At 49.8% G+C, this 22,981-nt stretch overlaps 1 protein-coding gene across 1 annotated transcript in view; it reads right to left on the minus strand.

Moving 5' to 3' along the window:
* Window positions 1–22,981, minus strand: part of SGIP1 (SH3-domain GRB2-like (endophilin) interacting protein 1) — a 66,710-nt gene that overhangs the window by 25,691 nt on the left and 18,038 nt on the right. The window contains exons 2-12 of the mRNA XM_014937604.1: window positions 21,975–22,038; window positions 18,488–18,512; window positions 14,769–14,825; window positions 14,191–14,245; window positions 12,801–12,976; window positions 7,677–7,688; window positions 7,011–7,022; window positions 6,217–6,241; window positions 5,696–5,747; window positions 4,557–4,642; window positions 496–588 (exon numbers count right to left, since the gene is read on the minus strand). Of these exons, the coding sequence (XP_014793090.1) occupies window positions 496–588; window positions 4,557–4,642; window positions 5,696–5,747; window positions 6,217–6,241; window positions 7,011–7,022; window positions 7,677–7,688; window positions 12,801–12,976; window positions 14,191–14,245; window positions 14,769–14,825; window positions 18,488–18,512; window positions 21,975–22,038 (657 nt within the window). The remainder of the gene's footprint in view (window positions 1–495; window positions 589–4,556; window positions 4,643–5,695; window positions 5,748–6,216; window positions 6,242–7,010; window positions 7,023–7,676; window positions 7,689–12,800; window positions 12,977–14,190; window positions 14,246–14,768; window positions 14,826–18,487; window positions 18,513–21,974; window positions 22,039–22,981) is intronic.

Consider the following 22,981-nt stretch of genomic DNA (forward strand, 5'->3'; position numbering starts at 1 on the left):
ACCCATCCACGCTGTCCCATCCCATCCCTTATCAGCCCCTGGGTACCCATCCATCCCATCCCATCCCTTATCAGCCCCTGGGTACCCATCCATCCCATCCCATCCCTTATCAGCCCCTGGGTACCATCCACCCTACCCCATTGCATTCCTTATCAGCCCCTGGGTACCATCCACCCTGTCCCTATCAGCCCCTGGGTACCCATCCACGCTGTCCCATCCCATCCCTTATCAGCCCCTGGGTGCCATCCACTCCATCCCATCCCTTATCAGCCCCTGGGTACCATCCACTCCATCCCATCCCATCCCTTCCCATCCCCTGTCCTTCCTCCACTCCTAGAATCAAGCCAGGGGAAGAAAAGCCCTCAGACTCTTTATAGAGTTACAAGACATTATAGAATTGCACAGCACCAGGGGTCTGGATGAGGAAAAGTAAAAAAGATTTGATTTCTGTATATATTTCATTTCTTTTCCATGATAACCTGCACGCTCACTTACTTCCAGTTGGAAAAGGTCTCGGTAGCTTTGGGGACTCTACGCTGGCGTTGACGGGCTGGACTGAACCCCATATCTCAGGCTGATCTAGAGCAGCTGAAAAATCAATATAGAAATAAGCATCAACAAAACTATTTTCTTACAAATACACACAGATGAGATGCATTCATCTGAGGCTTGTAGAGAGGAAAATAAATAGTGACAGAATCCTCTCGTTAATTAAAGACAGGGGCTTTCCTATAACGTTAGGTAATTACAAGCTTGCCTGGTTCTCAGACAGGACACACAATTAGTTTGACACTCATGCTGCTTGACAAACAAAACAATGCCCCTTATGTGTTTGGAGGCTTATTACAGTGAGCGAAACATTGCATTAATTGCAAAAAAAAAAAAATGGTCTGGAATTTTAGGATGCACAGAAAAAAACACCAAAGCATTAAAATGAAAAGATCCACTTGTAGTCACAGAGGTTGTGGGGGAAAAAATCCCTCTTTTGTATCTCATTTAAATGTTTTGCACTTTTTTTTTTAGCCTATGTTTAGGGAATTGCACGCAAACATAGTTTTGATTAAAAGAATGAACCGGAGTCATTAATTATGAGCCATAATGAGGGTACAAGTGGCAGTGACCATGTCACCATAGCGGAGGGGAGCTGGGAGGAGGAGACCTCTCCAGGAACAAACCGCTCCAGTGGGTGAATGAGGTTTTTCTTTGGGGAGAACAAGCCCTGGGAGATCAATTCAGGAAAACTGGGAAACTTTTTATTTTTTCTCCAAAAGGCTTGAGGGGGAGCAAATGCCGTTTCTGGGGGAAAAAAAATGACATTATTGAGATGGCATCTTTACAGCAGAATCTTCTAGGTTGGAAGGGACCTCAAAGATCATCTTGTCCAACCATCAACCTAACTGACAAAAATAGACACTCGCACAACAAACAAGGAGCATCATCACTAAACCATACCTCCCAGCACTACATCAACCTGTCTTTTGAACACCTCCAGGGATGGTGCCTCAACCACCTCCCTGGGCAGCCCATTCCAATGGCTGAGAACCCTTTCAGTGAAAAATGTTTCCTAATATCCAGCCTGAACCTCCCCTGGTGTAACTTGAGGCCATTTCCTCTCGTCCTGTCGCCTGTGACTTGAGAGAAGAGACCAACCCCCACCTCTCTACAACATCTTCATGGACACGGGGAGCTGGAAAGCACTGAGGGACATATCTGTTCATATCAATTAAATTAGGGTGACGCTGAAATGCTGCCCTGGTGTTGGAAACTAATGATGGCTGCTGTTAGACACACACAGCTTCGGAGTCTGGTGAACAGGCATCACTGCCTTTCATTTGAAAGTCAGTATTTTTAATATTTGTTAAATATTAGTATTAATATCCTGCTTTCTTTCAGGATCTCTCTCAAGACCATGTAATTAACTGATTGGCTCAAACACTTGCTTTTTTTCCATATAACCCATATAACCCCCAACCTCACGCTGCCTGTAACGCAGCTCCACGTTCTGATTTAATTGGGTTTTTGCCCCTTCTTGAAGAGCAGGGTTGGTCACCAGGGGTTGGTCACCAGGGGTTGGTCACCAGGGGTTGGTCACCAGGGGTCCCCTGCTTGCTGGCCCCCCCCGTGAGCCATCCCCAGGGCCAGGGGACACTGTCAGGAGATGCCACCATCCCGTGTCCCCCCCAAACCCACCGTCCAACTTCTGCTCCTCAAATGCCGACTCCAGTGGGGGCCCAAAGAGCGGTGCCAGCGCGGCAGGGTCCTCCCCGGTCTTCTTGCTGCGGGATGAGACAAGGGCAGAGGAACACCCTGAGGTTTGGGTTTATACTCAAACCTGGTATTTCAGTACCAACCTGTGAATCTTCAGGGGGGTGTTTATGTCCTAAACTAAGTGCCACCTGGCAAAACACAGGGTTTCAGGCAGAGAAAAAGGGGAGGAAGGCATCGCACCAGGTGAAGCACTATGGTGCAAACCCTCTAGTGCCCAAGCAACCGGGGGTTGCTTCAGGATCTACACCAGACTGCATGGAAAAGGGGAAAAAAAAAGTCAGAATCTGGACCAATCTCAGGTCCAACACTCCTCAAGTCAAGCCCTGCTGCTGCACAGGGCTCGCTCTTAGCGAGATTTGTCTTTTCTCTGTATCTAGTAGTCCATCTGCTCTCCTAAATCAATAGATACCCACAGCAGACACTTGCCAGCTCTCCCTATCCACCAGGTTCGAGGTGGCTTCCAGCAGCGGGGTGTCCTCACCGCTCCTGTGGGACAGCAGGTATGGATGCTGTGTGTCCAGAACCAGGGGTTCTGCTGCCATCAGCACCTCCATCCTGCCTGTTCGTGTTTGGCCAGACTCAGGGGGGGTGTTCACCATCACCTCATTTCTTACTCACTCCAACAGCATCCAAGCAAAGCACCCATGGACCCCCAAGCCCCCCGTGCCCCTCACATCCCGCGCCACACAGCCTTTAATCAGCTTATTTAAACACCAAAACACAAACATTCGGCTGCCCCACGAGCCTAAAAAGTTATAAAAGTGATTTTTTCTGCAGCAACACCTTTGATGAGGCAGGTTTGGGCAGCTCAGCCGGGCGGTGGGCTGGCAATATTTGTACGGCAGTAAATACCCAGAGAATTCGCTGCGTTATTTTGGGTATGACATGAAAAAAAAGGTCAAAATCCGGAGCTGAAACCAGATGCTTCCCATAGAAGATGAATAGAATAGATGCTATTGCCCATAGAACTTTAAAAAAAAAAAATTAAAAAAAAAAAATTAAAAAATCACATCAGCATGATGTGGCTGTGTTAATTAATTATTCTGATGGAGTCTCTACTGACCTGGCAGGGTCTGGCGTCGGCGTGGAGCGCCGGGGCCGTGCGATCTCCTCACCTGCGGCACAGGATGGACAGTGTGGGGTTAGAGCTGTCCCCCCTTGTCCCCCGAGCATCCCCCCCAGCCCGTGTTGGCAGGAGGGCTCACACCACGCATGCCACCGGCACAGCACGTGTCCCACCCCACACCTGCCGCGGAGACACCGGCAAAAAAAGGTCTGTTTTATCAATTCAGATTTATTTCTGTGGAGAGCTGGACTGGGGAGCTGCACTGTTTCTACAGGGTACCCCAAGGATGTCCCATATGGGCATCTTCAAAGAAGACATTTGGGTACTATCATTTCTGGTCCAACCATTAGATGGTTGGACTCGATGATCCCAAGGGTCTCTTCCAACCTGAATGTTTCTTTGATTCTATGATTCTGCCAGGACCATTTTAAAGCAAAACTAACCCACCCCCTCAATCCCGAAGATACCCACCACCTCCCCCCTGCCATAACTTCTTGAAGGTTGTAGAAAATACTCACTGGATAAATTCCTTTTAATCGTCCCCTGGAATGAGAAACACACGAGGTAAGTGGGACACAGAGGGACAGGGGTGCATGGCAGTTGTCACCCGAGGAGGGACACAGCAGGAGCAAAGCAGCCCAGGAGTGGTGGCAGGAGTTGCCTGCTTTCAGGGGGTATTACTGCAGGTGGCTGAACCCCAACACAACCTGTGTGTTGTGAAATCCCCTCTGCTCCCAGCACAGAGGGAGCAGAAAAACCCTACTGAGATGGTTTTGAGCCACCTAAAGCCACCACCGGGCAGTGCTGCCTTCACAGCCACCCTGATGGCCGGTGGCTTATGGGGGACACTGACACCCTCCCCCCATTAGACTTGGCATAAACCCCAAATCCTCACGTCTGACGGCTGCAAATCAATCGAAGCCAAACGATGCATTTTTAGCAACGGAAATCCTCGCTCTGGCCACAAAACACACACGTGCCTGCACACAGCAAAAGCCAACCTCCCCCCAGCTACACGGGGAGCAGGGGTACCCCAGGACCACAAGCAGGGTCCCCAGGGATGAGGATGGAAGGATGCAGGTGGAGCCGTGGAGGATGGTCATCATCAGGGACACCTTTGCATCAGTTGACCCCTGCTTGCTGGCCCCCCCCGTGAGCCATCCCCAGGGCCAGGGGACACTGCCAGGAGATGCCACCACCCCGTGTCCCCCCCAAAACCCACCGTCCAACTTCTGCTCCTCAAATGCTGACTCCAGCGGGGGCCCGAAGAGCGGCGCCAGCGCGGCGGGGTCCTCCCCGGTCTTCTTGCTGCGGGATGAGACAAGGGCAGAGGAACACCCTGAGGTTTGGGTTTATACTCAAACCTGGTATTTCAGTACCAACGTGTGAATCTTCAGGGGGTGTTTATGTCCTAAACTAAGTGCCACCTGGCAAAACACAGGGTTTCAGGCAGAGAAAAAGGGGAGGAAGGCATCGCACCAGGTGAAGCACTATGGTGCAAACCCTCTAGTGCCCAAGCAACCGGGGGTTGCTTCAGGATCTACACCAGACTGCATGGAAAAGGGGAAAAAAAAAGTCAGAATCTGGACCAATCTCAGGTCCAACACTCCTCAAGTCAAGCCCTGCTGCTGCACAGGGCTCGCTCTTAGCGAGATTTGTCTTTTCTCTGTATCTAGTAGTCCATCTGCTCTCCTAAATCAATAGATACCCACAGCAGACACTTGCCAGCTCTCCCTATCCACCAGGTTCGAGGTGGCTTCCAGCAGCGGGGTGTCCTCACCGCTCCTGTGGGACAGCAGGTATGGATGCTGTGTGTCCAGAACCAGGGGTTCTGCTGCCATCAGCACCTCCATCCTGCCTGTTTGTGTTTGGCCAGACTCAGGGGGGGTGTTCACCATCACCTCATTTCTTACTCACTCCAACAGCATCCAAGCAAAGCACCCATGGACCCCCAAGCCCCCCGTGCCCCTCACATCCCGCGCCACACAGCCTTTAATCAGCTTATTTAAACACCAAAACACAAACATTCGGCTGCCCCACGAGCCTAAAAAGTTATAAAAGTGATTTTTTCTGCAGCAACACCTTTGATGAGGCAGGTTTGGGCAGCTCAGCCGGGCGGTGGGCTGGCAATATTTGTACGGCAGTAAATACCCAGAGAATTCGCTGCGTTATTTTGGGTATGACATGAAAAAAAAGGTCAAAATCCGGAGCTGAAACCAGATGCTTCCCATAAAAGATGAATAGAATAGATGCTATTGCCCATAGAACTTTAAAAAAAAAAAATTAAAAAAAAAAATTAAAAAATCACATCAGCATGATGTGGCTGTGTTAATTAATTATTCTGATGGAGTCTCTACTGACCTGGCAGGGTCTGGCGTTGGCGTGGAGCGCCGGGGCCGTGCGATCTCCTCACCTGCGGCACAGGATGGACAGTGTGGGGTTAGAGCTGTCCCCCCTTGTCCCCCGAGCATCCCCCCCAGCCCGTGTTGGCAGGAGGGCTCACACCACGCATGCCACCGGCACAGCACGTGTCCCACCCCACACCTGCCGCGGAGACACCGGCAAAAAAAGGTCTGTTTTATCAATTCAGATTTATTTCTGTGGAGAGCTGGACTGGGGAGCTGCACTGTTTCTACAGGGTACCCCAAGGATGTCCCATATGGGCATCTTCAAAGAAGACATTTGGGTACTATCATTTCTGGTCCAACCATTAGATGGTTGGACTCGATGATCCCGAGGGTCTCTTCCAACCTGAATGTTTCTTTGATTCTATGATTCTGCCAGGACCATTTTAAAGCAAAACTAACCCACCCCCTCAATCCCGAAGATACCCACCACCTCCCCCCTGCCATAACTTCTTGAAGGTTGTAGAAAATACTCACTGGATAAATTCCTTTTAATCGTCCCCTGGAATGAGAAACACACAAGGTAAGTGGGACGCAGAGGGACAGGGGTGCATGGCAGTTGTCACCCGAGGAGGGACACAGCAGGAGCAAAGCAGCCCAGGAGTGGTGGCAGGAGTTGCCTGCTTTCAGGGGGTATTACTGCAGGTGGCTGAACCCCAACACAACCTGTGTGTTGTGAAATCCCCTCTGCTCCCAGCACAGAGGGAGCAGAAAAACCCTACTGAGATGGTTTTGAGCCACCTAAAGCCACCACCGGGCAGTGCTGCCTTCCCAGCCACCCTGATGGCCGGTGGCTTATGGGGGACACTGACACCCTCCCCCCATTAGACTTGGCATAAACCCCAAATCCTCACGTCTGACGGCTGCAAATCAATCGAAGCCAAACGATGCATTTTTAGCAACGGAAATCCTCGCTCTGGCCACAAAACACACACGTGCCTGCACACAGCAAAAGCCAACCTCCCCCCAGCTACACGGGGAGCAGGGGTACCCCAGGACCACAAGCAGGGTCCCCAGGGATGAGGATGGAAGGATGCAGGTGGAGCCGTGGAGGATGGTCATCATCAGGGACACCTTTGCATCAGTTGAGAGAGGGGGGGGACAGGGTCCCACCATCACCTTGGGGTCACATAAGGGGGTGACTAATGGCACTGGCAGCCCAATCCCCTTCCTCTAAGCTCACCACGTTACCCCAGCAAAGACTCAGACCCCCACGAGCACCCCCAGATCTGGAGCAGGGGGGGGTAGAAGCAGGGGGTGCAGGTCCTTACCGGGCTGCGCCGCTGCGGTCAGCGAGAAGGAAGAGAGAAGAGACACCTGGTCAGAGAGGGACAGGTCAGCACCCCGGGTCCCCCAACACCCCTCGCACCCCTCCAGTGCCAGGGGGAGTGTGCCCTCCTCCACAGCCCCCAGCCCCACCACCAGGAGCCCCCCTTAAAACTGGTGGGTCCCCCTGGGCACAGAGCAGGGAGAGAGCAGTGTCTGGAGGGACCCCAAACCCCCCTGAAATGGGTGGATTTGCCCATTTTGGGCTCAAAACAGTCTAAAGCCCGGTTCTCACCATCGCATATGACAGTATGACATACCCTCTGATGGGTTTTTCTGCCTCCTCATACCTTTAAATGCACAATGATGTACCCAAAACGTGCCCAGATAAAACTGAGCCCTTACACGTCTTGGCCAAAACCACCAGCTCTTTCACCCAAACTACACCCCCAGACTACGTACATCCAAAGCAAAAGGCAGCCTATTTTAAAATGCTTGAAATCAAGGGAGAAGGAAAATAAGAAACATCGTGCCTTCCAAAACAGATTTGTTATTTGCATTTTACATTTCAGCTCTAGAAACATGCAGAACAGGGACCGTGCAAACAAGAGAACAGGAGACTGTGTTAAAAAATGGTAAGAGAGGAAAAAAAACACAACAGTATTTCTTACCGGACTTTTCCTCTAAAAGAACGCAGAAAAAAATAAAAGAAGAAAATGAGAATATAAGATATTTTCTATAAAGGGATAACAGAGAAATAAAAGATTTGTATTACGACCAGAAGCATCAGGTGTGTAACTGTTAAACACACAGCAAAGCGGAGTCGTGGGCGCATCCAGCCAGGCTGCCGTCCCTTCAGACAGGAGAGGGGAGTGAGAGAGAACACAGAAATATAAAACCTGCATCTCAGCCATCTCACAGAAAGGATTCACATGCTTTGTCCTTATCGGGCCCTGTTAGCTACAGAAAAGCTATCGAAAAAGGCCTTTTTCCAGCCTGCTTCATTTTTTTGGAAGATTTCACACAAGAGGAAAGTCAAAATCATGATTTTCTTTAATTTAAGGCTATTCCCCATTAGCTTTGCCCAGTGGCTATTTTTTCACACTGTTACAAATCTCCCCCTCCTGGGGCTGAGTTTTCATGGAACAAAGTGGGCAGGAGCTGCTGGTGGGATAGAGCAGGGAAGAGGGTGGAAGGTCGGGAGATGCTGGTCCAGTTCATGGCCAGAAAAAGGCCTTTTTCCAGCCTGGTTCATTTTTTTGGAAGAGTCCATATGAGAGGAAAGTCAAAAGCATGATTTTACCCCCAAGTGCTTTAATTTAAGGCTATTCCCCATTAGCTTTGCCCAGCGACTATTTTTTCACACTGTTACAAATCTCCCCCTCCTGGGGCTGAGTTTTCACGGAGCAAAGTGGGCAGGAGCTGCTGGTGGGATAGAGCAGGGAAGAGGGTGGAAGGTCGGGAGATGCTGGTCCAGTTCATGGCACCACCTGCATGTTTCTCCTCAAGAAACGAGACCTGAGCTACTGGGCTTCGGGCAGGGGGTGCAGCTGACACCAGTTTACACCAGTATCTCCAGATTTCTTCTTATCTTCAAGTTAAGCCACCATAACTTACACCTCAAAGGGATGGGGAGGACACTGCCTACAGACATGGCATCTCCCATCCTGCTGCTCTCATCCTGGAGAGGCTGGTGCACAGGAGGGATGGCTTTACAGCTGGTTTTGGAGAGGAGACGAGCCCAGGATAAGGCCATGGACCCTCCCATGGATGCAAAACTCCTTCAGACATCTCCTGCCCCGGGCACTGGTGCTTTCCTGGACACTGCCAGGACCTGGTGTGCTCGGCGGTGGCACCGCTCACCTCCCCATCTGCGCCCTTTGGCTCCCTACGCTGGAGTTTGGATGCCAACCTGGGGAAGCAGCACGGCTCCTTCTGTTCCTCCTGGCACAGGGCTTTTCCCTGAGCCCTTTGGGCTGAGCAGAGCATGTCTGCCCTGCTTCACAGGGAGGCACTGTCTCCAACCCTGGCTCTGCTCTGCCGGCGGTGGAAGCGGGGACAGGGATTTCCCCCCAAGGAAAGCACAGAGCATCCCAACCCAATGCCCAAATTGGATCCAGGATCCAGACACACACAGGGGCTAAATCCTTTCTAACCGATGACAAAACTCTCCCTGATCCCAGTGGGAAAAACATCACGGAGAAGAGGAGACACAGAATGGTTGGGGTTAGAAGGGACCTTGAAGATCATCCAGTCCCACCCCCTGCTCTGGGCAGGGACACCTCCCACCAGAGCAGGTTGCTTCAAGCCCCCTCCAACCTGCCCTTGAACCCCTCCAGGGATGGGGTTGTATCTAGAAAAATGCACATTTTGTGGGTTTCGTCTCTCTGGAAAAGGCAAGGTGCAGAAGAACTGCCAACCACATCAGCCTAATCTTCATATAGCAGCACAAAACTATTTCATCATATCTATTCTATCAACATCTATTTCCTCATAGACTTGTCAAGGTTGGAAGGGACTTTTCAGATCAAGTCCAACCATCAACCCAACACTGACAAAAACCATCAGTAAGAATAAAAATAATCATGGAACTTCGGACTGCTGGGAGCTGAGCGTAATCATTTGATAGTTTCCTGACAGATCTTTATTTATTGCTAGAGACAACACTGCTTTCTGGTTTTTGGCTAGATTCTCTGAGATGCCTACACCGCAGGCTGCACTACAGAACCAATGAGTGGCTACTCCTCATCTCTGCCACCAGCTGCACCCCGAGATGGGCGAGTGCCCTGTGGTGCCCAGAGGGACCTGCTGCCACCAGGGGATGCAGAAATAAAAGCCTCAATGGAAGGAGAATGCACCAAGTATAGGCCCCTTCAATAAATTCTTAATGCTTTCCCCACCCTATTTTTAGAAGGTTGCACTATTTCCTCTCTCCTCCCAAAATAATGTTGTTTTCTCCTCCATTACAGACATATATGTGAGCACCAAACTTTTGGGGCCATCACTTCGCAAGACCAAAATTAGCTTGGTTTTGCAATAAGAAATTCTGGGGTTTGTTTTTTCTTTCTTTCTTCTCTTGATCAAAATTATCCACCTATTTGGCAAATAATTGCCAGTCTCCAACACCCCCCCATCCTTTATTTGCTTAATTTTGGTGGGGTTTTTTTGTTGTTGATTTTTGGGGTGGCGTTTTCCCCTCTTTTTCCTTTTGTCTTTTTTTTCCTGGGGGGAACTTCCTGGTCACACCACAAAAAGCATCCAGAAGGGATCCAGAAGTGTTGCTAAAGGGACCAGGCATCGGGGGGAAAGCAGAGCCCTGAAGGAGGGACTCTGTATTTCCAAGGACAGTGACTTGTCACGGAATCTTTCATTAAAATTGGTGACATTGCATTGATTTGCCACAAAGAAATAAAACGCAGTAATTTTATTTCCTCTTCGCTTAGAGTTTGAGATTCATTCACACTCCAGATACAGTCTAATTATAAACCATAGAAAAGCTTCATCTCAAAAGACACTGTAGCCCACACTAAAGCCCACTGAAAGGCAAAAATCATATCTTTTCACGGCTGAACAGATTGGGATGAGACGACAGAAATCTTGACAAGCCTTAGGAATACCAGAGGGCGATGGTATTTATACCCGGAGGGCCTAAGGAGACAAGATCTTTCCTTCCAGAACCCCTGATTCATCCTCGGGGTGAGAAATGTCCCTCCAACATCCCCTAGCAGCGGTGTGAAAAACCCCACGGATACTTTCCCTGTCCTGGGAATCAGGGCAAGACCGGATGGGGTCGTACCTAGAAAAATGCACATTTTGTGGGTTTTGTCTTCCTAGAAAAGGCAAGGTGCAGAAGAACTGCCCACCACATCATCAGCCTAGTCTTCACATAGCAGCGCAAAACTATTTCATCATATCTATTCTATCAACATCTATTTCATCATAGAATTGTCAAGGTTGGAAGGGACTTTTCAGATCAAGTCCAACCATCAACCCAACACTGACAAAAACCATCAGTAAGAATAAAAATAATCATGGAACTTCGGACTGCTGGGAGCTGAGCGTAATCATTTGATAGTTTCCTGACAGATCTTTATTTATTGCTAGAGACAACACTGCTTTCTGGTTTTTGGCTAGATTCTCTGAGATGCCTACACCGCAGGCTGCACTACAGAACCAATGAGTGGCTACTCCTCATCTCTGCCACCAGCTGCACCCCGAGATGGGCGAGTGCCCTGTGGTGCCCAGAGGGACCTGCTGCCACCAGGGGATGCAGAAATAAAAGCCTCAATGGAAGGAGAATGCACCAAGTATAGGCCCCTTCAATAAATTCTTAATGCTTTCCCCACCCTATTTTTAGAAGGTTGCACTATTTCCTCTCTCCTCCCAAAATAATGTTGTTTTCTCCTCCATTACAGACATATATGTGAGCACCAAACTTTTGGGGCCATCACTTCGCAAGACCAAAATTAGCTTGGTTTTGCAATAAGAAATTCTGGGGTTTGTTTTTTCTTTCTTTCTTCTCTTGATCAAAATTATCCACCTATTTGGCAAATAATTGCCAGTCTCCAACACCCCCCCATCCTTTATTTGCTTAATTTTGGTGGGGTTTTTTTGTTGTTGATTTTTGGGGTGGCGTTTTCCCCTCTTTTTTCTTTTGTCTTTTTTTTTTCCTGGGGGGCTTCCCAAAGCAGCCGACTGCTGTTTCTAGCCCTCAAAGACTTGAAACTTCCTGGTCACACCACAAAAAGCATCCAGAAGGGATCCAGAAGTGTTGCTAAAGGGACCAGGCATCGGGGGGAAAGCAGAGCCCTGAAGGAGGGACTCTGTATTTCCAAGGACAGTGACTTGTCACGGAATCTTTCATTAAAATTGGTGACATTGCATTGATTTGCCACAAAGAAATAAAACGCAGTAATTTTATTTCCTCTTCGCTTAGAGTTTGAGATTCATTCACACTCCAGATACAGTCTAATTATAAACCATAGAAAAGCTTCATCTCAAAAGACACTGTAGCCCACACTAAAGCCCACTGAAAGGCAAAAATCATATCTTTTCACGGCTGAACAGATTGGGATGAGACGACAGAAATCTTGACAAGCCTTAGGAATACCAGAGGGCGATGGTATTTATACCCGGAGGGCCTAAGGAGACAAGATCTTTCCTTCCAGAACCCCTGATTCATCCTCGGGGTGAGAAATGTCCCTCCAACATCCCCTAGCAGCGGTGTGAAAAACCCCACGGATACTTTCCCTGTCCTGGGAATCAGGGCAAGACCCATCCAATTTATGTCTTGAATGACAGCCACATTGAAAAAATATGAGGAAAAAAAGGGAGAAAATAAGGAAATGATCCAAACTGCCTTGCTTTATGAGCAGGAAAGGGAATTTTTAAGACATTTTGAACTGGAAACGTCACCACAATATAGCTGAGACCTCCTTGCAGTCATGTTATTGCCTCTATATAGCCTAAACCCTCTAAATAAGGATACATATGCAAACATAGCCATTGGCACCTAAGGCAGAGCTCCCCTGCCCCCTCAACAACCCCCAAGGAGCATCACAGCTTTTGCAACCAGGGGAAGAGACAGAAACACTGAGGACTCACCACGGGGGATGGAGAAAGTGCAATGTTGCCTATGGACGCCTTCAGCTCGTCCACCGTCGCCGCGCTCTTCAGGATGTCTTTAGCCTGCAAAGGCTTGATCTTGATGTTGAACTTCTTGTGTGCCTCCTCTTCCTCTTCCGATTCGCTGGAGGAGTAGAAGTGCTTTCCTTTCAGAAACACCGAGGACTCACCACGGGGGATGGAGAAAGTGCAATGTTGCCTATGGACGCCTTCAGCTCGTCCACCGTCGCCGCGCTCTTCAGGATGTCTTTAGCCTGCAAAGGCTTGATCTTGATGTTGAACTTCTTGTGTGCCTCCTCTTCCTCTTCCGATTCGCTGGAGGAGTAGAAGTGCTTTCCTTTGGTAGGTAGAGCACAGTTAAAGAAGGTTTCCTTCTGCTGCCAGGGCAGAGCTTTGGCATCCAAAGGCTCAAACCTCCCTGAAAAGTGAGAATTAGGCGTTCCCAAAATGCTTATCCCAAACACCCCAGGGTGGGAGCAGTGTGTGGGGGCAAATCCTCCTGCTGTGCCCATCACTTCTTAGCTCCACCTAAACATGAGGAGGAACTTCTTTTCTTTGAGGGTGGCAGAGCCCTGGCAGAGGCTGCCCAGAGAGGTGGTGGAGTCTCCTTCTCTGGAGACATTCAAACCCCACCTGGACACATTCCTGTGCAACCTGCTGTTTATCCCAAATGCCCTAGGAAGGGAGCAGTGTGTGGGGGCAAATCCTCCTTCTGTGCCCATCACTTCTTAGCTCCATCTAAACATGAGGAGGAACTTCTTTTCTTTGAGGGTGGCAGAGCCCTGGCAGAGGCTGCCCAGAGAGGAGGTGGAGTCTCCTTCTCTGGAGACATTCAAACCCCACCTGGACACATTCCTGTGCAACCTGCTCTGGGTGGACCTGCTCTGGCAGGGGGGTGGAGGAGATGATCTCCAGAGGTCTCTTCCTCTGATTCTTCCCCATGGGGACCATTCTGGCCCATCTCTTGCAGAGTGCTAGCATTTCTCAGTGGCAGCAGAGGAAGAAATTCTGCTTTTCCACTGATGCTTCTCCTCCTCCAGCTGCAAGAAGGCAGCTGAAAACCTGCTGCCAGCCTCAGAAATAGGGCTTTGGCCATCAACATCTCCTCACCCCTTAGTGGGGCACAATTACAGGAGCTGCAAATTGGTCCTTGCTCATTTTACTGCCACACAGAGCATTTCTGCCCCAAAACAGCATCATCTGTGACAAAGCACTACACGCCAGCACCTGAAGATGAGGTGGGACATCAGGGTCTCCTTCATGGGGAGACTCCTACAGTCATTACCACTGGGATGTTCCTTGAGCTGCTCCCACCTCCTCTTCATTTCACAGCACCTAATCAAAGGCAATTAAAATCACCTTCTGCTCTACTGCCCCAGCTCACTCCCCCTGGGAGCCAGTGTTAGCTGTGGAGTGACAGCTCGAAAAGAAAATGTAAAGGGGGAAAATTGATGATGATGATGATAATAATAATTTAAAAAATAGCCAGTGGCCTGCCCATGAACCCCAGCTCATCTTACAGTCTGCAAACCGAGCAGCAAAGCCAACAATAAAGGATATAGCCTGGTTCCTCGGGTCGGATGCTGTATCCTTCCTCATCGAGCTCAGGTGAATTCTGAAGAGGGCACACAAAAAGGGGGAAAAAAAAACAACAAACAAACCCCAAAGGATTAGGAAGCAGATAGATTCTCCACAGGTAAGATTTCACAATGCTCAGTTTTTGCAGAGAATTTTCTGCCATGCTTGGTTGCAACCCAGGGTTTTCCTCTGGGTAACTGTGATGTCCTGCAGATATGGGCACCGCTCTCCTCACCTGCAGGGCATCAGGCATTAGAGTACAATGCTCAATTTTTGCAGAGAATTTTCTGCCATGTTTGGTTGCAACCCAGGGCTTTCTCTGGGTAACTGTGATGTCCTGCGGATATGGGCACTGCCCTCCTCACCTGCAGGGCATCAGGCATTAGAGCCACCCAGTTTCTGGGCAGATTTAGGCTATTTAATTAACATGCAGATACAAAAAACGAATCTGGACACAACTAACACCTGGACATCACCCAAAATGGCTATGGCCACCCAGAAAGCCAAGACGGTGGCATGGGAGATGGATAGAGGGAGGGGAGGCTCCAGTGGACACTTACGTATCTGTCCCAGTCGATCTCCGCATAAAATCCATTCGGGGCTCCGTTCGTCTTCTTCTGCAACACATTGGAAAAGAAAATTTCCAAGTTTTGAGTTAAGGAACCAAGAATACAGCGTACCTCCCATGTGTGCACTGGCACGGCTGGGACACATGGGCATCGCTGCTCTGCCCCTGTACACCAGCTTTTCCCACTTCTGGAAGGTCTTCCATAACAGATAGCTAAAAGAATATTTTATTTATTTTTTGAACTTTCATCAGCTGAACATATACCATATCTCAAGAAAGAGAAATTAAATGACCATTTCTCTGTGTGTTTCAGACCATGGGGAGGGGCTCCTGATGCTCACCAAGCACCCCTGTTTATCAGGAAATAAACACTTTCCACAGAAGACACTGGAAGAAGGGTTGGGTTTCTGTTATTCAGCAGCCGAATGGGCACAGAGCACACTGGTTTCAGTGGTGAGAGGGGTCTGGGCTGAGCCAGGTGGGATGTGGTGTTAGTGCACATCGTGACACACTGACAACACACACACAGGTTACTGCTGCTTCGGACAGAGGGGGAGGTGGTTTGGGAGGAGGCTTTGGGTATCCATCACCTGTGGGACCCTTTGCTGGTCTGCTCTGGGCATCCAAAAAAACTACCCAAAGCCAGGGACTGAAGTTAGGCTGGGTTCTCAATTTTGGGCACCTAAATTAGATAATAATCCAGTTCGTTTCAGCTGCCAGAGGTAGCACCCCCACCCCAGCATCCCGTCCAAGGGTCTAACACACCGTCCCAGGGGTGGCAGCAGCACAGGAGCTGGATGAGGCCACCAACTCCCTCATCCTCCCCATCTCATAGAATGGTTTGGATTGGAAGGGACCTTGAAGATCATCTCATTCCAACCCCCTGCCCTGGGCAGGGACACCTCCCACCAGATCAGGTTGCTCCAAGCCCCCTCCAACCTGCCCTTGGACTCCTCCAGGGATGGGGCAGCCACAGCTTCTCGGGGCAACATGGGCCAGGCTCTCACCACTGGATGGTTTCACCCAATGGTCCTCCCAATGCTGCCCGAGGACAGAGCAGCCTCATTAAAAACAGAAGGGTGAAAAAAACCCCAAACAACCAACTCTGGATGCAGTTACATGGGGCTTCTGCTTCCCCCCAGTCCACCTGTACTCACCCCCATCTCCATTCAACTCATATCCATCCACCTGACTGAATTTAATTGGGGTTTTCCTATATTCTGTATCTCAAACCGAAAAAAAAATGACTCATTCTTTTTAAGCACCCTCTCATAGCTGTACACCGAGCTCCACTGTTTTCCTTACCGAATTTTTTTTTCCTCCTTCACGCCCACTCTCGGGTTTGCTATTGCAAGGTGGCTCAGTGGGATGAGGGCTGGGCGGCTGGAAGGGATTGGGGTTTGGCAGAAAAAGGGTTAAAGTGTCGGGTGGGTTTTAATTTTTAAATTTTTTTAATTTTTTTTTTTTTTTAAAAAAACACACAAACCTCCCACCAGATCAGGTTGCTCCAAGCCCCCTCCAACCTGCCCTTGGACTCCTCCAGGGATGGGGCAGCCACAGCTTCTCGGGGCAACATGGGCCAGGCTCTCACCACTGGATGGTTTCACCCAATGGTCCTCCCAATGCTGCCCGAGGACAGAGCAGCCTCATTAAAAACAGAAGGGTGAAAAAAAAACCCAAACAACCGACTCTGGACGCAGTTATGTGGGGCTTCTGCTTCCCCCCCAGTCCATCTGTACTCACCCCCATCTCCATTCAACTCATATCCATCCACCTGACTGAACTTCAATGGGGTTTTCCTATATTCTGTATCTCAAACCGAAGGATGGGGCAACCACAGCTTCTCGGGGCAACATGGGCCAGGCTCTCACCACTGGATGGTTTCACCCAATGGTCCTCCCAATGCTGCCCGAGGACAGAGCAGCCTCATTAAAAACAGAAGGGTGAAAAAAACCCCAAACAACCAACTCTGGATGCAGTTACATGGGGCTTCTGCTTCCCCCCAGTCCACCTGTACTCACCCCCATCTCCATTCAACTCATATCCATCCACCTGACTGAATTTAATTGGGGTTTTCCTATATTCTGTATCTCAAACCGAAAAAAAAATGACTCATTCTTTTTAAGCACCCTCTCATAGCTGTACACCGAGCTCCACTGTTTTCCTTACCGAATTTTTTTTTCCTCCTTCACGCCCACTCTCGGGTTTGCTATTGCAAGGTGGCTCAGTGGGATGAGGGCTGGGCGGCTGGAAGGGATTGGGGTTTGGCAGAAAAAGGGTTAAAGTGTCGGGTGGGTTTTAATTTTTAAATTTTTTTAATTTTTTTTTTTTTTTAAAAAAACACACAAAAATAAGTTAAGAGGAATTAGCAAACACACCACACAGTTTTATAAGGAAAGGAGGGCTCAGCTGTGGCTCCACCAGGAGCAAGCGTGGTTTTCCCTGGGGGCAGGGAACGGGGCTCTATTCAGCAGTCAGAGGAGCTGCCACCCCATCTCCTGCTGCAAATATTACAGTGAGAACACGTTGCAGGAGGAAGGGATATACTCAAGGTCTCCATCCTCCAATTCCCCTGCCTCCAATATGTTCAGTGGCTTCATTATACCCCACCACCACCAAAAAAACCCCAAAATTGCATTTCTGCATCCTTCAGCTTGCTGGAGACCCTGTCCTGCCCTGCACCGAGCCTGAGCAGCAAACCACCTGGAAAACCAAGAGGAGCACAACTGGGAGGGCACCTGAGCTCACCCAAGGTCCCTGTGCCCATGCCTGGCAAGAAAAAGCACTTCTGCCAGTGGAGGGAATGCCTCCAGGCTCCTCCTTATATTTTATTTATTTATTACTGCTGAATAGAGCCTTGGTTAAAGCGCTACCTGAGCTGCAGGCTCTTTTCTTTTAATTGCTATTTCTTAACAACTGGCTTACAAACACAGGGTGAGCCCAAAGCCAAGGATCTTGGGTCAGATGTGGAGGGGAAAAATAAAAAAAAATTTAAAAAAAAAGAGCAATCTCTCTAAAGGAGCAATTTGGCACCTCGATTTTCATATGGCTTTGTAAAAGGCACCCCAGCAGTGCTCTCCCTGCTGAGTCTTCCAGGGGCTCTCATTTTTTATTTTAAGATGAGCTTCTAACGCCCGAGTTTGCTCAAGAAATATTGACCAGCACAGCCCCAGTCTGAACCCAACATACTCATTTGCAAAATTGAAATTAAACTTCTCAAGGAGATGTGGTCCCTCTACCACGCAGATCTAGCGGGGGCATTTCTGCTTAACACCACAAAGAAAAGCAGCAATAATTCATAAAATGAGTATGTCCTCATTTTCAGTTTCATAAAGAAAATAGAAACAGGCATTGGAAACAGCTGTTCTGGCAATTTTCCCTAAACCCATCGCACAGCCAATCTGACCCAAGCCAATTAGCAGGAGCAGAAACGAGGATGTGGAGCTGGGGTTTTAGCAGGACACCTGGTCCCTCTGCCCACGGCGCTCGTCAGGTGTTTGTAAGTTGGTATTTTTCTCTGTGTTAATTTGGTAGAAAACCTGGAATGTGCCATTATTTTAAATCTCAGTAAGAAGCTGCCTGTTTATTTTCTCTATGAAACAGAAAGGAAGGGACGGGTCACAAAGTGCTGATGGAGGCTGATGAAGAAATTCACATTTCAGGGGCCACGGCAGGAGAGAGAAGAGGGACCAGGGTCCATGCAATACTTACGATGCCATCCCTGTCCGGGGACCCCCTGCAAAGGAAGGAAAGCAGCCTCGTTAGCTCCCAAACTCCTTACTGCTTCTCTAATTAACCGTGGAAATGGTTTTCTTAACAAATCCGCAGCAGCAACGGGTTGAATTATGAAATTGTCAGCAAATCTGAATTACCTGCCACGTGCTCCTTATGAAACCCACCCGAGGGTCTCGGTGCCTTGTGTTATCAGACACCAGATTTTATTAGTAAATAAAATGTTCCTGATGATGATGCTTTCCCAGCCAAGGAGGAAGGTGGCACCCATCCCACCGCCCTGCCCTGGTTGCGCATCCTCTTGCGGAAGACAATAAAAATTCCATTTAAAGATATATATTTTTTTTTTCCCCTTCCACCAGAAGCACAGTCACTTCTCTTTTGAAGGGATTTGAAAATTGATGAGACACCTCAGGGATCCTAATCCCCAGCCGCTTATGGGATTTGGACCTTGGTGACAGCAAGCGGCGTGGCCGGCTCGGCTTGAAACGCTGTCTAAGGATGCTGAGTTATTTAGCGAAAAGACAAATATGTTTATGAAAAAACAGACGGGCTCCTCCACCTCCCACACGCTCCCGAGTTTCATGCGTTGCCAGAGATCTGCCACAAATTAATGTCTGACTCAGGGCATCGTCGAAAGCCTGCGGGGAGCTGCTGCCCGTCCAGCTCTGCTTTAACAGAGTAACACCTTTGGATTTCCCTAATTCATACGTGTCTGTCTCCCACCTCTCCCACCTCGTGTTTAATCTCTTCACACAAAATTATCCAAATTTTTTTTTGGATGTAGCAAAGATCCCCTCTGCATCCATATTTCATAGAATTATACAAAAGTTTGGGTTGGAAGGGACCTTAATGCCCCCCCAGTGCCACCCCCTGCCCTGGGCAGGGACACCTCCCACCACACCAGGTTGCTCCAAGCCCCCTCCAACCTGCCCTTGAACCCCTCCAGGGATGGGGCAGCCACAGCTTCTCGGGGCAACCTGGGCCAGGCTCTCACCACCCTCCCACCAAACAAGTTCTTCCCCACAGCTCAGCTCCATCTCCCCTCTTTCAGGGTCCAACCCTTCCCCCTCCTCCTAGGGCTCCCCTCCCTCATCCAGAGTCCCTCCCCAGCGTCCCTGGAGCCCCCCTTCTTTAGGGACTGGAAGGGGCTGGAAGGTCTCCCTGGAGCCTTCTCTTCTCCAGGCTGAACCCCCCCAACTCTCTCAGCGCCCCCTCCCAGCAGAGGGGCTCCAGCCCTCCCAGCATCTCTGGGGCCTCCTCTGGCCCCATCCAACAGCTCCATGTCCTTCTGATAGTGGTGGCCCCAAAGCTGGAGGCAGCACTGGGTGGGGGGCTCTACCCAAGGTGGAGCAGAGGGGCAGAATTTCCTTCCGTGCAGGGAATGTCACCTCCTGCTCATCTCCCTTCCCTTCCATGCAGGGAATGTCACCTCCTGCTCATCTCCCCGAAGCCCAGCCAGAAGCGGCTGTGGAGACCCTCAGCCGGTGGAGGGAGGGGTAGCAGGTCCTTCACCACCACGCTGCAGCCCCAGCACATCCAGCATCTCCCTGCCAGCAGCTCCAGAGACCCCACATCATAGTGCTCACCACCCAGGCCATGGTGGCCCAGCCATAGCAGGGGGTGACCAAAGGTTCTTGTCTGACCCATCACCCCTCACCGGCTGCCCATGGGGCATTTGGAGAACACTCAAAGCCATTCAGAGCAATGATCACTATGCAACCCCACGATGACGTGTTAATCACTTCTGCTTGTTAATTGCAGCAAGCCTTTCCCCACAGCAGCCTTTCCTCAAGCTTGCTACCACCACAAATGCCCCAGGATTCATTATCTCCGTGTCTCACCAGCTTCCCCAACCTCTAGAAAGAGCAGGCTTCTCCAAGCACACATGGAAATCACGGTGGTGGCTAAAGGCAGGACCTAGACCTGGTTCCATTGATTTTCCCCACGAGCAGAAGACACCAAGCAACCTGTTCCCTGCCCGTCCGTCTGACCAATTATAAATTAAACCATACACAGCTGGAGCAGGAGCTCCTGGCTGTCCCACAGCCTGCCCTGGCTGGTGGATGGACAGCCACCATTCCTGGTGACAAGGCCACAAATGCCCCAGGATTCATTATCTCCGTGTCTCACCAGCTTCCCCAACCTCTAGAAAGAGCAGGCTTCTCCAAGCACACATGGAAATCACGGTGGTGGCTAAAGGCAGGACCTAGACCTGGTTCCATTGATTTTCCCCACGAGCAGAAGACACCAAGCAACCTGTTCCCTGCCCGTCCGTCTGACCAATTATAAATTAAACCATACACAGCTGGAGCAGGAGCTCCTGGCTGTCCCACAGCCTGCCCTGGCTGGTGGATGGACAGCCACCATTCCTGGTGACAAGGACAGCGGGACAACAGCTTGATGCTGCACAGCCCTTTTTGTCCCCTCTGCCAGGAGGACAACAGCTTGATGCTGCACAGCCCTTTTGGGACATGCTCCATGTCCCCCCATATTTCTGGGGCCCCTTTTGCAGCAGGCAAAGCCCAGCAGGGGCTGTCCCTTTGCATGGGAAACCTCACCCACTGCTGCTGAGATCCCATATTTCTGGGGCCCCTTTTGCAGTGGGCAAAGCCCAGCAGGGGCTGTCCCTTCGCATGGGAAACCTCACCCACTGCTGCTGAGATGTGAAACAGCTCAGGAAAACAAATTAAAAAATAAATAAAAAGATGGAAAAAACCCATAGGGTTTCTGCCATGCCAGACACTGAGCACCTGGGGGATGCTGTGCATGAGTGGGGCTCCCTGCTGCCTTTCCCCTGCTCTATCCCCAACACATGGGCTGCACAGCCTCCTCTGACACACAGTTTTGGGACATTTACCCCAAAAACTACATCAGCAGCAATAGAGATCCCTCCCAAGGCTGGGCTCAGCGCCCCACCAGTGGTTCTATACCCATGGACAGCATCCCCCTGCCAGCTGTGGAGGAAAACTCCCCGCCAGATGTTTTCCCAGGAAGCCAAAGCATCTCCAGGAGCAAAACCAAAGCAGAACATGATCCATCAGCCCCATCCCGAGCCTCCCCCAACCTTCGCTCCACTGCGGCCTCGCTGCCTGCACAGGCATCTGCTTAAACGGAATTTGCATCTAAAAAGATCTCAGCAGACGGGCAGATCAGTAGCTCGGGCAGAGATTAATCTGCGGAAACTCTCCGAGGAGTCATTTTCTTCTGATCACCGCTAACTGTCACCGTAAATTGCAACCACGTGGGCTTCATCATCCCTGCAAGCACCACCCAGAAAATACCTTATTTGTTGGCCACCGGCTGTACACGGGGAAACGGCTTAAATGTATTTGTTATTACAAGGCTTGATCCAAGGATGACAAACGCCTGTGATGAGCCGACTTCCTTCCTGCCCTGGCACGCCGGCACCAACTGCTCCCCAGCATCATTATATATTGATGTGGTTCACAGCTCATCGACTTACGTGGAATCAGTATCCTTTTCTTTCTTGCGTATACCAAAGGCCTTCCTTGTACGTTTTTTCAATCCTGTGGACAGAAGGAACACAGACAAGAACGCAGGATTAATGTTACGCCTCAAAGAAATCCTGCCAGAGGTTCCTTATTCCCCTGTCACAATTCATAAATCGTAATTCATAAATCAGGTTAAAAAAAGAAAGACCCAAACCCAAGAAACTGCCAGCAGGACTCTGCAGGTAGCATGTACGTTTCCTTGTGCCTTTTATTTGTTCACTTAACACTTATTAACTTGATCTCAGCACGCGTGACTCCGTATTTCACAGTCTATATTTCTAAGCTCACTGTTTTAATTATACACTCCTTTGCCGTGCCCCATGTGGGCACTAATGGACAGTGGGGAAACCCTTCTTTAGTGTTAAAAACAAACAGTTTAAACCACAAAGCTGGTTATCTTTTGTTGGGATTCTTGATCTGCACAGTGCTTAAAACCATGCCTGGTACCAACGATGCTGGAGGTGGCCAGGAAGCTCAGGGAGCCCCACAAGCCATGAACCCCACCAGGGCAGTGGCCACCATCACACCACTTCTGAAAGAGATGGAGGAGAGAGGGTTTCTGTGAGTTTCTCACTCTCTTCCAGTCTAAGGGCCATCCAGGTGAGGGTTTTTTTTTCAATAACCACTTCCCTCCTCTGCCCAAAGCAAGCAATACGTGGTCAGGGATGAAGGAATCCCTTATGGGATCCCACAGATGCCCAGCCTATAGGATCCATACGTCCCCAGCTGCTCAGGGCAGCACACGCAGCCGGGAGTGATGCTGAACCCTCATCCTACAAACCCTGACGTGGACAACTTTGTTGTTACTACGTCTTGCCTTCCAGCTTTCCCACAATGTCTTCGAGGCTCCAGCGAGTTATTAATAACCAAGGAAGATTTCCATTGATCTCACCCCCTAGAATAACTTTAATATCAAAGCAGAACGGGGAGGGCTGAAAAACCCCAGAAACAAGTTCTT

Source organism: Calidris pugnax, unplaced genomic scaffold (genome assembly GCF_001431845.1).
Source record: "Calidris pugnax isolate Ruff unplaced genomic scaffold, ASM143184v1 scaffold29, whole genome shotgun sequence".
Lineage (NCBI taxonomy): Eukaryota > Metazoa > Chordata > Aves > Charadriiformes > Scolopacidae > Calidris > Calidris pugnax.